Below are 15,185 nucleotides of genomic sequence, written 5' to 3' on the forward strand. Positions count from 1 at the left end.
CACCGAGTAATATGCAGTCAATAACTACAAATATACAGTCAACACCTAGCATTATACCATCTACAGTTTTCAAGCAAAATATTTACGAAAATGCCATTTAATTGGAAATTTTTTCCAATCACTGAGATTAACTCGGAATTTCTCATTACTCGATCTGTATATAGGGCACATTGACAAATGTTTGCTAAATAAGAAAAATTAGGTGGTATTAGCGTGCATATGGGGCGGGAATAAAAAGGGGATGGACGTCCAGTTGAGTTGTGGGGCGGAAATAAATTTTAGTTTATACCCGTCGAAGCAGAGACGGAGATAAATTTTGTACCCGGCGGAATGATGTGGCGGGACCGCAGGGATAAAAATGGAAATGGAGGCACCTACAGGTTACATCTGGATTCGCCCTGCCCCGCCCCGCCCCGCCCCGCCCCGCCCATTGACATCCTAGTAGTAGTTAGTAGTGGCCCTGTCCCCTCAAACCTCTAATCACCAAACACCACTTTATTTTTCGCAGATCGCCACACCACCAGCCATGTCTGTCACAGCTGGTGTCAGCGACACCATTATCGCCATTAGAGAGAAGCTCCGTGGTAAAATCGGCCAAACCAAAGTCAAGCGATACTGGCCTGGAAAAGCTCCAGAATGGGCCGACGAAGCCGAGGAAGAGGCCGATCTTCGCACCTCGTCTCGCCGTCAAACCCTAGAACATGCTTTTCCGGCGAACGAGGATTCTTCATTTATACGTGGCGATGATCCCCGTCTACGGAGATTGGCGGAGAATCGGGCTGAGAATAGGGAGGAGGTGCGCGCTGATCATCGGAGAATTCGGCAAGCCGAGATTGTGTCTACGGAGGAAGAGGAGAGTCGCGCGGAAGAAGCGGCTGCTGAAGAGGAGGATGATGATGCGGTGGAGGAGAGGAGGAGAAAGATAAGAGAGAGGAATTTGCAGCGGAGGCAAGAAGAGGAGAAGCAACTGGCTCCGATTGAGGAAGAGGATGAAGAGGCGGAGGACGAAGAAGAGGAAGAATCGGAGTACGAGACAGATTCCGAGGAGGAAGAGATGAATCAGTTGAAGTTGGTGAAGCCCGTTTTCGTGCCAAAACAAGAGAGAGAGACGATTGCGGAGAGGGAGAGAGTAGAGGCAGAGGAGATAGCGTTGGAGGAGGCGGTGAAAAGGAGGTTGGAGGAGCGAAAGGCAGAGACGAAACAGATCGTGGTGGAGAAGATTAGAGAGTATGAGGTGATTCAGAAGAATCTTGAAGCCGAAGCTGATATTGCAGATATTGACACTGATGATGAGGCGAATGAAGCGGAGGAGTACGAGAGTTGGAAAGCGAGGGAGATAGCTAGGATTAAGAGAGACAGGGAGGATAGAGAGGCAATGGTGAAGGAAAAAGAGGAGATTGAGAGGGTTAGGAATATGACTGAGGATGAGAGGAGAGAGTGGGAGAGGAAGAACCCGAAGAATGGGCCGCCTGCTAAGCAAAAATGGAGATTTATGCAGAAATACTATCATAAGGGTGCTTTCTTTCAAGAGGATGCTGATGATAGGGCTGGCACTGCTGGGGGTGATGAAATATTCCACTGCGATTTCTCGGCCCCTACTGGGGATGATAAGCTTGATAAAACCATTTTGCCTAAGGTTATGCAGGTTAAGCACTTTGGAAGGAGTGGCAGGACCAAATGGACTCACCTTGTTAACGAGGATACTACTGATTGGAACAATCCGTATGTTCTCTTCTCTCTTTCCCTCCCATCAATTTGGGGTTATCACTTGTTTGTTGGATTGATTGTTATTGCCTGATTCTTGTTTATTTTGCTTGCGTCGGTGATAATTCTTGTTTATTTTACTTGTGTGAGTGATATAGTTTTTGAACTTTTGATTGTCTTAGAGAGATAATTGTTCAATCGGTTTACTGTTTTCTTTAGTGTTGGCATAAGGGGAGGGGGGGGGGGGGTTTATAAGCTTTGATTATTTGAATGAGTCTGGAGATTCATGTTCTCTGATGAAAAAAAATGTTCTTTGGATAGTTCATAGGAGGTTTGAGGCTTTGTTCTAGAGATAATGTATAGAGGGGTGTTGGTTTAAGGGTAAAGGCCCTTGTTCGGGAATTTCAGTTGGAGTAAAGAAAGGTTACTTGAGAGTGGAAAATGTGTTGGAATCCTTACTAGTAAGCTTACTCAAAGACCGACAACTGACATGTGAAGGTAAGAACATAAATATTCTGAGTGGGTTGTATTCAGTGGCGGAGCCAGGATTTTTATCTCACGGTGTCGACATGCTAATTAAACAATTATATAATCTGTATTAGTTTACTTTTTCTAATATATATAAGGTATAAACGTTCTTTTTACAAAATTGGGTGGGCTGCCGCCCATCCTTGTCCCAGTGTGGCTCCGCCACTGGTTGTATTTGATGATTTAAGATCTCTAGATTGAAGCACCTATATGACTGGCTGACCAATATATCACTTTGGATCTTATTCATCCTTGCTGGACCTTTTTTGGCTCTTTTAACCAGCCTTGATGTACTTCACATTTGCTGGAATCACGTGCCTAGGGCTATAAATTGAAGTATGTGTTTGCATAGGTTTGTATATTAGGCAAGTCTAGGTTTATAGCACACTATATATAGAGAACTCAGAAGCCTAGATCAGGGCTCATCTTTTAGTGTCAGGTATTTTTGGCTCCGTCATTTTGTGGATGTGAATTGGAACTTTATTGTGAAACTTCTGGGTGCAGTTTTTAAGAATACTCACAACTGTATCTATGGTAATCAAAAGCAGTGATTAAGGGAGGGGTGCACTTATAGCAGCCTCAGTATAGCAGTTGTTATTCCTGCATGATCTTTATTTGTTCTGACCAGCCTGATGCGGGATAAGTGGTTTAAGTGATTGATTCTGCTCCCATGTTTCAGTGTTGGTCTTTTCAAACTGCTGTTTAAATCCTTTCTGCTCTTATGATAATAGTAGTTGAATGAAAAGAACGCTTCTAAATGCAGTGCAGCCGTTAATCTGCTGAAGCACTTCTTTGACATCCACCTTACGTACTTGTGTTGCCCTGTAGTGGTTCACAAGTTACTTATTTGTGTACAGTTGGGGCTTAGGTATGAGCATTGTGCCAAAAGTTGTGTTTTCAGCCGGTTTGATACAGCCTTAACAGGTCTAACCGATTAAGATAGGAGATTGTACTTTTTGAGTTTGCGTGAAGTGTGCTAATGAGTTTGACACAGAGTTTGTCTAAGGATATTTGGAGACAACGAGCCTTAATGAAGGCTTTACAAAAAATCTGCGTTTGACGATCATTCTTTTTGGAGTTTTTTTTTATTTGTTTTAATTTTTTATGTATGTGTCAAATGTGTTGTGTCCTTGTGCGAGAGTTAGCTTACTGAAAGATTGATAACTGATGTGTGAAGGCATGAACATGTTCCTTTAAAGAGAATCTTGTTCTTCTGGTTATTGAGTCCACTAGATTAAGCACGTATACGACTTAGTACTTTGGGTCCCTTTCATCCTTGCTGGACCTTCCTGGCACTTCAGCTATTTGGATTACAACAGCCCTGGGGTTTCTGGAGTAGCATGCTTAGGGCTATTAGTTGAACTAGTATAAAGTTGAATGGTTTTGTATGCAAGGAAAATCTAGGATTATAACACGCTGAATAGTGAGAACTCGAAGATTTTGATCAGGGCACATATTATAATGTTCGATATTTCTGGCACCATCGTGTATTTCATGGACGCCGATATGGGATTCTTGATGTGATATTTTCAGGTCTAGTTTCAAGATGTTCTACACTGTATTTCTGGAGAATGAAGGCAGGAAATCTTAAGAAACTTGTTTGTAGGCAATTTGGTGGTCAGATGTGCGTGGTTGTGCCGAAGTTGTAAGATCGTTTGATACAACCTTAATAGGTCAAACCAATTAAGGTAGTAAGATTGTACTTTTAGAATTTTTGTGAAGTGTGTTAAGGAGTTGAACACTGAGTTTGTCAATGAAGGCTTTACAGGAACCTTACAGTTAAATAATCTTTCTTTTTGGAGACTTTTTGGCTATATGCTAACTCCATAAAGGAAATAAAAAACAAGGAATTTCTAGGATGCCGCTCGGTTGTTTAGTCTTTTTAAGTATCATGTTATCCCGAGATCTCTCATAGTCTTCTGTATCTAGAAGTAATTTTAAGCTAAAGAGGATCTAAAGCTTCCTGCGATTTCTTTGAAATTTCTCTTCCATGACATAGTTTACTAAAGATCAGCCCCTGGCTATACTCTATATATGCGGGTCTGAATCAGAACTGAGAACTGGTGCAATGTTTTTCTCTAGGTACTTGATGTTAAGATCCTACCTTATTAACTTTTTCTTAACACAACCTCATGTAATTACCTCTACTTTTGTTTTGCTGTAGTTTTGGGTTTATATTCCAGTGTATTTTTTCACCTGGGTTCACAACATTTCTAAAGAACTTTTATCAACGTATTAGACTTATATGAACTCATTATTTAGATCTTATTGCAACTTCTATTAACTCATTATCACTTATCTAGAGTTCTGGGCTCATTGTAAGTTTAAATTAAACCTGGAAGCCCTTGTCGGAGCTCATTTGAGATAATATTTTTTTAGGGTGAAAAGAATGTAGCCATAGAAGATAAGAACGTAGCCGTAGAAGATTAGAGGGGGAGCTTTGATTTTGAACTAGTCCTTTTAGTCTAGGAGTGTGTCATAGTAATGGAGCAGAAAACTTTACACGATACACCTATAAGTTTACCCCATGTGGTACCCTAAGATAAATTACATTTCAACGGTACTCTGAAGGTTTTGTGGGAGAGTATCTCAGTACTTACACATCAAACCACTTTTGTTTATTACTCCTTTCGTTTTCGTAAGTTCTACTCACTTTTTGTTTTGAGGTGTTTTCCTAAGTTCTACTCATTTTCTGTTTTGAGGTGTTCTTCTTGGTTATACTCACTTTTACTTTATTCCATTTATGTCAACCTTTTATTCATATTTTATCATCTTTAATCGCACTTTATGGGACCAAATCATATTTAGTAAATCTCTTACACTCTATATCTCTCTTACCACACGGCCACACGTGAAAGTACCCATTTGGTGGCCCTAATTTTGGGTTATTCTTGGTTTTTCAACATTAACGTAGTACATCTCAGGAAAACGGAGGTAGTATTAACTAAATTGAAGTTTAGCGGACTTGGTATTGTTTGTAGTTTTTACTAGGGCTGTTTTGGTTTTTGAGAATTTTAGATCAACTGTGCCACAGTTTGAGACGCAAGTGGAAACAAAGCCATTAGTAGAATGGGATTTGAAATGTGTGTTGTGGTTTTACCATTTTAGATATATTTTCTATTAGGGAGGTCTTTTTTTTACTGGAAACGCCGTTTGATTTGCTATTAGTGATTGTCTGTTAAAATGGCGCACCTAGAATTCTACTTTAGGGTTTGTAAGATGTACTATGTACAATTGAAATGAAAATTCATTGTTTTTTCTTTTAAAATTAGAAAAAAAATTAAAATAAAGCAAATGTACAAAAATTACCTCGACACAGTAACCTTGAAAACTAGATTTCAAAATTTCTAGTTTGTTTACATGAACAAGGTGGTCAAACAATTAGTATTAAATTAAGGAAAATTTGTGAAACATTACCTTTTAGTTCGTCTCTTTTGTAAATTTCCTTTTAAGATTTTTTTTAAAAACACTATCTTTATGTTACATAATGTTTGAGTACCATTACCTTTTGACGACACATGTTACTTTTTTCCGTTTGTTGAGCTCACTTTTCCCTTTTACTTCTGCTTTTACCGCTTGACTGATATTTTAGTCTTTGTCTACTTCTTTACGAACATCTACCCTCTTCATCTTCCTATTTTTCTCAAACATTTCTCTAAATTATCTTCATACGAATGTCCTAATTTTATGAATTTTGTGAGAAATAGTCATTAGAGTGTAATAAGGCTTCTTATTTTATAAAGGGGCTATCAGTTTAAAATTGCGGTTAAAGTGGGGCCCACAAACGGAGAAAATTAACGTCGTTGACGTTAAAAGGTAGTGGTATCATAGATAAAAAATGCGGTATCGGTCACGGTCGCGGAGTCTCGGTAACAGAAATGATGCGTTAGTCGCGGACCGTGTCGCGGTTGTCACGTAGGAATTTGAAATTTGAAAAATAAGCCCATGTCAGCCCCATTCACTACCTACCCTAGTCCCCCTCCCCTAAACCATACACGTGACATAATTAAAATGAGTTCCTTTGTCTACCTTCTCTCTCCTCCCTTGTTTAAGATTTGAAAATGGAGTTCTCTACTCTATTTCAATGGAGTTTCTCCATTTCTTTCCTTTTCCCCTTTCTTTTTGTCGAAAACATGGGGAATTCGGCTGAAAACCGAGTAGATGTGAGGCTTATAACGCTTAATGCGGACAAAATTCGTTCGGATCGGTTGAACCGGCCGTGATCTCACTGTTTTTAAAAACACCTTTACAACTCGGGATATCTCGTATCGCCAGCCTCCAAAACCTTGTTAACTCGGGCGATACGAGTTAACTCGGACGAGTTTTTACACCATGAGTGGTATTCAAACTTTTTGTTAAATTAAGTTAGTTATTTTTTAAAAAAATCTTAAGGTAGCAGTTCACAAAAGTGGTAAACCAAAAAGTAGTTGTTCACAAAAAATTCCTTAAATAAAGCAGAAAACATATTGACTTTTAAGTCAAAAGGAAAACAAAGCGTTAAATGCAAGTACTAATGAAATGAAAGAAGCAAATAAAGTTATGTTATGTTTGGATACCAGAAATCTGTTGTTTGAGGAGCAAGGTATTTGAAATCATGGAATTGGCTCAAATCCTAAAGCAATTGTAAAAAGTCCAAAATGGGGTACTTTGAGATGAAATGCCGTAACCTAGTCATTTGAAATTACTCATAGAGCTAGCTGCTCAACCTTCTTCTTTAACAGTGAACTTTTACCCAGAGCCTTTGCCTCTCAGAATTCTAGCTCATCCTCTTTCATCACCACCACCACAGCCAAACTAAGAAACCAATGTCCGCAACCCTTCCAAAATCAGAAACCATTTTTCCACGGAAGCAACGGCTGACGCCAAGTCGCTGTTTCTCCACTAATTGGAGTCAAAGTAGAGAGAAGTGTGGAATTAAAGAGATAGAAGACCCAATGTATAAAAAGTCTCAAGGTGCACCAAGGCGATTTGGAGTTCTCAGCGCCTTAAGTGCGCCTCGGTGCGCCTCGGTGCGCCTCATTGACGTGAGGTGCCCTAATAAAAAGTAAAATGTGAAAAAGTGGTGTGTGCCTCAGGCGGTGTGCCTCATCAAAATCGCCTCGCCCAGACAATAAATGGCGATGGCTCCAAACACCTTGCGCCTTAGAGCCTAGGCGCGCCTTTTTATACACTGAGAAGACCGGAGGTATATCAAAACTAAGTGGTGATTTCATGAGTGTTTGATGAAGAGGGAACGGAATTTAGATCTAAGGGCTTTGTTGCTGAATTTTTTGGGAGGATTCTAGATTCAGTATACAATTTCCCTGAAAGTTGTTTAAAACCTGATGCTCTTGCTCATATGATGGTATTTATTTATTTCAGATTCAAAACTATCTTGAGATGTATTTGATTTGGATAGATTATGTTTTGTGAAATAATCAATTGAAATTCCAAAATCTTTCTAAACAACATGGTAAATTTAAAATTCATTCCTACAATTTCCTGAACACCGTATTTTGATTTGAATGTTAGAATTTCAATTTCAAGAATTGATATGAAGGATTTTAAATCAAATTTTGATCCCCAGTAACTACCTTAGAATACTTGGATTATGGAAATTAATAAAATAATATATTAGAGAAATAAAATTACATCATATGATATCTTGGATAAAGAAATAGGCGAAGTAACAATGTATTGTCGTAATATCATGTGATGTGATAAAAAGGAAAAATAAAGAAAGGAATATATTGACACCTGTAATATTTGAACTCAGAACCCATTGGAACCAGCTGTAGCACTACGCAGGATACTACTACCAGCAAGCTAAATCACCTTTCTTGCATTTTAGCTACTTCAATTTGTTTGTCCAAAGTCCCAGGAAAGCATGTGCCTGTGCAAAAACATAAAGTTTTATGCTTCCTGGCACTATGTCATGTTTTTGTTCTTGGATGATCCTTGATTGCTTATAGGGCACAATCAAACCCCCCTCTCCTCTCCCCATTTTAGAACTTGAATTCATGACCCTGGATGCAGAGTGTACTATTTTAATACTGGGAATTACTATTTCATGCACCTCGCTGATCAGCTGGGAAAACAAAGACAAAATTACTGCAGAGTGTACTATTTCATACATTAATTATTCTTTTGTCCCTAATGTGTTTGGTGTTGCCTTGTTTGATATTTCGTGAAATAGTTTTCCTTTTAGTTCAGCCCCCTTTTGTGCATTCTATACGGTTATTTAAAAAAAAACCCGAATAGTCCTGACTCTGTGATAACATATATATGTTGGCAGTCTGATAATATCAACTCTGCACACTATGCAGGTGGACGTTCAATGATCCTCTACGAGCAAAATACAATGCAAAAATGGCTGGTATGAACAGACCAATTGCAAAACCCAAAGGAAGTCGGAAACTAAAGGACTGGGAGCAGTAATTCTGTTTGACCTAGAAATTTAATTAGGTGGTGTCTCTTGTAAGTTGTAACCCTGCTTTTTTAAGTAGATGTCGTGAACGAAGTACGTAAATCTTTGTAGCAGGCGGGTGAGCATATATAATTCTTACTCGTATTTATTGATATAGAGCAATACAGTTGCTGATTTCTCCTCTCATTTCTGATTTCTATCTGATTTGCTTCCCAGCACAAGTGTAAATGCTGTTTTGTATTTACATTTCTATTCTTTTAATATTTTATATCATTGGCGACATTGCTTGCAGTTTTTAATTTCATTTGAAGGTAACATATCTTGTATCTTGATGTTACCGCATCAAGTGAGCTAAAACCAGCTTGTATAATTCTCATAAGTAAACCTTAGAAAAGGGTTGAGGTCTGGTTTCTCGTTAGCAAAAGCAAGGATTTCACCAGGAAGTCACCCTCTTGGAGTTCGGTCGAGGGAAGTGGAGGTGTTATTTGGTTTTGATGAACCCAGATTTTTTCTTTTGACATAGCTGAAAAACCCAAATTTATGGTTGGCGAAAACTTTTCGGCTTTTCGATTACACGTCATGTAGTGATGTAGAGTAGATGATATAAAGTTTAGTTTCTGTTAAAGGGCGATCATGGCATGGGTGTGCTACCCTTTGATCCGCCCACGGTCTCATTTCCTTAAAAAACGAGACCGGAGACACATCACCCACACTCCTCAAAAAGTAAATGCATCACAAGGTATTTGGAAGTTTGTGTTTGCTATGGGAGGATGTTTGTATAGGGGAGGGGGTGACGTACATGATGATGTTCGTATAGACAGGTTGAAGGGCTCTGGGAAGGTGGATTCTCTTCGTCTTTCTAGAGACTCGAGATTAAGATCATGCCAAGACTTTGTTGGATTTTCAAGGACCGACAAGTTTTACATCCTTGTGGAAACATCAATCCAAATTCAAGGCCAATGAAGTACACACCATTCATAAATTTTGAGAGCTCGGGGAAATCTCGTGTTACGAGTTATGTTCCAAGTGTAATTTTACCTATACCGTTGTGTAGTGATCAGGTACTAGATATACTCCCACCTAGTTATTGTCTGTTGTGCTTCTCTGCTTGGTAATTTTTGCATTCTTTGTAAAAGGTGGATTTGAAATCAGTCTACATGCAAATGTTATTTTTATAATTCTTAGGCTGTATTTGTGATCCTGTTGTTAAGTATAACTTTTCTGCCTCTAGGGACACATTTCATGTCTAAGTAGGACGAGTTTATGAATTTTGTGGCTTACAAACAATGGACCTTGAGAACTGCTAATCATTAGGATTGGGGGTGGTATTGATGCTGCATAACTCCCATTTCTAATTTGATCTGGTCTTTTGGTTCAGTTTAAATTCTCCAGTGTCTTATATGCTTGAACTTGCATGTTGTACTGGATCATGGCCCTCTGGATTTCGAAACACTATCCTGGCTTTTTGTATTTGTGTTTCTTATGTGTATTTCTCTTTCTGAAAAAGGTAATATTAGTTTTTTGATGTACGCTCTACTGCTATACTCAGTCATGATCTTTATTTATCTTTTTAAGATGACCACGAGGCTGGCGGAAGTAAACTGGCTCCCTAGCATGCTAGATTGTCTTCAACTTTATCTTGCTTACCAATATTGGCTATTTAAACATGTTTGAAAAATATACAGTATGTGTATCTCACCGTGCTTCACAATTAGGACTCAAGAGTCAAGACAGTAATGGGAGCAAACTGCTTAAAAACTGTTCATTCATGAGATGCTGCTTTTCTGATGCACGAAATGTGGGGACAGAGAGTTGAGAAATATTGGAACCTTCTGAGTCTTAAGACCCAGTCTGATACTTGGAGTAGTGTGATGGATATGAAGGTGCATTTAGGATCATTTGCAGCTATCTTGAAGGATAAGGATGACGACGATAGTTGTTCCAGAAGTTGGGCCAAATGCACTTAGGCTGGTATATGATCATGGCCTTATTGAACAGCTCATAACTGGTAAGCAAATTCTCTATTATTAGCCTATTGTTAGCTTGATATTCAGCTGATATGCACGATCTTATATAAATTAGCAAATCATATCGTAAGTTGAAAGCAGACAACTTGCTGCATTGTAAATTTGTAATGGACTAGATATTTATCATTTGAATCCAGGTCACAAGAATGTTTTTGTAAGTTTGTATTTGCCCTATTCATGCACTGTTATTATCTAAAGATTGTTTACAGAGTACTGCATATGGTAAAGCTATGTTACTCATACTCTTCATTTCACCCTATGTTCCTTTGTTGGAAATGTCATACACTACATAGGATGCTAGACGCTTAATTCTTGACCAGATTTTCATAAAATTGCAGTGAAGCACTTGGGTGCATATTATTTCCACCTTGGCTATATCCGTGTTACAAAATGTAAAAGAGTCTTGTATAGAATATCTGAATATGTAAGTCTCTTAATCTTTTTGCTTTTGATCCTTCATGAATGTGACAATCAGCACTCATAATTTATTTCCTGTTGGGAAAGGTATCTACTGAGATTGAAGTTGGACTTGTCTTCGATGTCACACTATAAAGGCATTTTCCTCCAGCAGTGATGGAAATTGTAATTAAATAGTTGATTCTTTTAAAAACTGCGTTGCTTTGTTCACTACCTGTAATTTTGCTCCGAAAGTTTGTGTTAGACTGGTTAGTTTTCGGCCAAGTTTTGAATTTGGCATATGATAGTCTTGCTTTTCTCTTTACTTTTCACGTTTTGTGGTCCGTACAAGTAACAATGGTAATCCTTTCAAAAAGTAAAAAAAAGTAACAATGATAACATCTCACTGTGGATCCTGCCATATGAGTGGCCAACTTTGTGATGGTCTAAATTTATGTAGCCTTACAGCCCTTATTTTGCCGAAGACCCTGTTCTGACTCTTTAGTCTGAAAAGAAATTTCAGTTTCGGTCAAGTTTTGAATTTGGCATATGATACCTGTTCTGATCTTTTCTCTAGTCCGTACAAGTAAATGACAACATCTGGCTACGGATCCTGCGTAGTGGGGTCTAAGTTTATGCAGCCTTCCTGCCCTTGCCTTGATAAAGACACAGTTTTGATATTTTCATTTAATAAAAAAGGTTCAGGTTTGGTAGTGTTTATACTAGGATTTACAGTTTCAGCTAATTCAGTTTGGATGAATAGGTTCCTTATGTATCTAAACATAAGTCAGATCAGTTAGGGAAAACTTGGATCAGTTAAGAGAAGTGCATTTAAGGCTAATGAATTCAGTTCAAGCGTAGTTGGTTAAGATAATTTATGAGGGTTTCAAATGAAAAAATGCAACCTTAATGCAGGAGACTGTTTCCAAAAGTCCTGCACAACATAATTTAAAATTTGTGCAAAGGGATTTCTGAAAGTAGAACAACAGTTCAGGTTTATTTTCAACCTAACATAGTAACTTTTAACTGTTCCTCAAGAACATATTGGTTGCCTATCTTCAGATAAACTATAAAACACTATCCTTTTGTAATGTAGTTACCTGTTATTTCTCTATGATTTATTCATGAATTTAGTTTCTCTTGTGATATATTATTAGCCATTTAGCCCATATGTTTAACAGTTTTTGATCCCTTCTCCTTTTAAATGTTTATCAGGTCAATTTCAAGCGAATAATTACCCCACATTCATAAATTAATTTGGGAGGCTGCTCTTTTCTTAATGCGTGCCAACGAATGAAGGTAACTTCACTCCTCAATCTCTCATACCTTTCATGTTGCCTCAAATCCTCTTTGTTAATTGCTGCATTTAGTTGATGTGTTGCTTATTTAGATATTGTCTTTTCATCATGTTCAAGTTCAATGGGAATATCTCAAGACATATTAGTTATAGCATGATTGGAGTGCTGTGCCATTTTCAATTATAAGTGCTTTTGAATTGAGTGCCTATTTTTTGGTTGACACTGGATCAGAATAAAGCATCAGGTAAGAATTCAGTGAATATCTATGCAGAATTCGCAGGACTGAGTTTTTAGAATGCATATGTTGATGTAGTTAAGGCCTGAAAACTAGGATATAAAAAGTACTACATCCATGCAGCACATATGTTTTCTGATATCATGCGTATAATAGTAACCTATACTTAAATACGGGGTGAGCATTGTTCCCTCTCTGTTGGGGTACTAGTGTTGTAACTTGTAACATGCGGTTCCCAATGTTGTGAACTTCTGTAGAAATGTATTGATCACTATTATAGAGCAATCATTTATTTGATGATCGGAAAATTCATCATTGTATTAGATACCAGTATAGATTGATCACTCTTGCATTTAGTATACGAAATCATAATTTACTTCCCAAGTTAATTCATCCGTAAAACTATCATCCGTATATCTTCATGGACCATATCAACTTGTTGTAAGACATTCAGCTCGTCATGAAACATACATACACCTGAGAATATTCACCATTAATCTTAATTTCAACAATCAAAGAGTACTTAAAAGCACATGCAACAACCTAAATTTTTTCATATACTATTAGGATTGTAAATGACAGTAATTAGAAATTCACCAACCCACCAAGGGAACCAACCAACCCAATAGTTGTTTATGACAGTGCCATTCCTCTCGAAAGATTGGCTAGGCTGTAATCGGTGATTGCCACCATGATAATCATCAATTAGTTCGTATCGTTACTTGTTCTTCTTTAATCATCCTTCTTCCTCCTTTAATCTCTCTTTTCTTGCTATTGAATATTAATCTTCTTGTTTTGGGTCCTAAGCTATGTTAATTGATAGCAGAATGCTGGTGCAAATTCTTGTTGTCGTTCTCTGTAGCTCTTTGTTCATTCATTTCCCATTAAATATTCCTTTTTAGCTTGAAAGAGATCCTTTTGGGTCTTAGTTTGGCCCAACATGAATTTTCTATGGTACCTGTTACCTCATTTTCCCTTCTGTGTCTTATGTGTGTATTTAGGGTTGTCAACCTTTTCGGACTTTGCCTTTTCATGTTTACCAGATAACGTCACGTTTCTACTGGTGGATGGGCCAGGTGGTGGTATTATATATTTAGATGCCAGAGTGATGTGTTTATCAATTATTACCTGCAAGACACTTGCAATCCTGTTACCACAATTCAGATAAACACACACAAGAGATACTAGAAAGTGGAAGCTTTGATTAATAGTTGTAAGAGTAACACAGCAACTTGAGGCTGCCAATCTCAATAGTAACTTTAGGTTACAAGTCTCTCAAGTTTACTCAGTACAATTCTCAATGCCTTCCTCTCTTTCTTCCCCTTACATATATACTCAAGGTATTCCTCAAGTACCTTACATTAATTACTACTTTTACTACTTTTGTTTGCTTGTTGCCAACGGTTGTTTCCTCCACTCCCACCTACTGTTGTGGCTTTCTGCTTGTCTCCTGTAAGACTGCTGCTGACTGCTCTGTCTCCTCTTGTCTCTTTCTTTGTCTTCTGTTGTAGACTAAGTTAATAGGTGGCTTGGTTGTACGACTGATGATATGGTCCATTACACCCTGGTATTTTCATTATGCATATCACAATGCTAGAGCAACTTCCATCATGCGATTGATGAACCATGTCTCCAGCCTCTGTAGTTTGTACTGCATTTTTTGTGCTTCCTTGCCGTTCTGTTGGTCTCATTTGTGTGAACTTTACTTGTGCATATGATAAATGGAGAATTAGGAGATGAAACTGGTGACATCTGAGATCCTTTTCCAGGCTTATTTATTGCATGTGTGGAAATACTTCCATTAATTATTCCTGTTGCTTACATTAGTGATTTTTGACAAAATTCGGAGTAAGTTTGTATAGAAAGTGGCTTTTACAGTGCAACCCCCCCCCCCCCCCCCCCCCCCCCCTTTAAGAAAAGATTTCTGCTACCCTAGCAAAAGTTTCTATGAATAAATAGATAGCCCCTGGTTTTTGCAGGTTGGGTTAACAGATTTGCACATGCTGGTGATGCTGCAGTTGAAAATAGTGGGAAATTCTGCGAGCACTCGTAATCTTTCAGTAACAGATAACTTGTACTTCTAAATTGTTGTCAACTTTGTATTAGAAAAAACTTAAGAAACTAAAGGGAACTGATCAAGTAAATCAATACCTGGCACACACAATAACGGGTGAGACCTCCTTTGTTAAGGTAAAGCTTTGATTTGATGACTGGATGTGATAACCAATGCACAACATCTCAGAATTCATGGAGCTTCTTGGAAGTTTGAATACCACCTCATGTAATTTGTATTCCCATCTGTGTTATTGATGCACCCGAATTGGCAGACCTAATGGTGAGCGATTATAATTCATATTACGTCTTTGTTAGGAATCCTACTCGATTAGCCTCATATTGTGTTGACATTACCCCTGAATTAAGCATTAGGACGAGGACAAATGCAGAACAATACATCTTTCAGATTCAAAAGTTTCTTCAAGGAATGTCTCATGCTAGTAATGTTCATTTAGGAGGCGACGGCGATGTATTACCTTACCACCATACAATTAATAATGAGGTTAAGCCAATGTTTCATAATCTTACATGTTTTA

The 15,185-nt window shown here is 38.1% G+C and overlaps 1 protein-coding gene and 1 long non-coding RNA gene across 2 annotated transcripts; one reads left to right on the forward strand and one right to left on the reverse strand.

The window, feature by feature from the left end:
* Positions 1 to 465: 465 nt before the first annotated feature.
* On the forward strand, positions 466 to 8,929 carry LOC110784735 (uncharacterized). The gene is made up of 2 exons (XM_021989182.2): positions 466 to 1,722; positions 8,538 to 8,929. Exons 1-2 carry the CDS (start codon positions 527 to 529, stop codon positions 8,647 to 8,649), a joined length of 1,308 nt encoding a protein of 435 aa, XP_021844874.2. The 5' UTR covers positions 466 to 526; the 3' UTR covers positions 8,650 to 8,929.
* Positions 8,930 to 13,776: 4,847 nt separating this feature from the next.
* Positions 13,777 to 15,180, reverse strand: LOC110784732 (uncharacterized). The gene is made up of 2 exons (XR_008922589.1): positions 14,746 to 15,180; positions 13,777 to 14,405 (listed from the first exon to the last, which is right to left on the reverse strand). It is a non-coding gene; the product is annotated as an uncharacterized lncRNA (long non-coding RNA).
* Between the last annotated feature and the right edge of the window lie 5 nt (positions 15,181 to 15,185).

The sequence above is a fragment of the Spinacia oleracea genome, chromosome 6 (assembly GCF_020520425.1).
Source record: "Spinacia oleracea cultivar Varoflay chromosome 6, BTI_SOV_V1, whole genome shotgun sequence".
NCBI classification, from domain to species: Eukaryota; Viridiplantae; Streptophyta; class Magnoliopsida; order Caryophyllales; family Amaranthaceae; genus Spinacia; species Spinacia oleracea.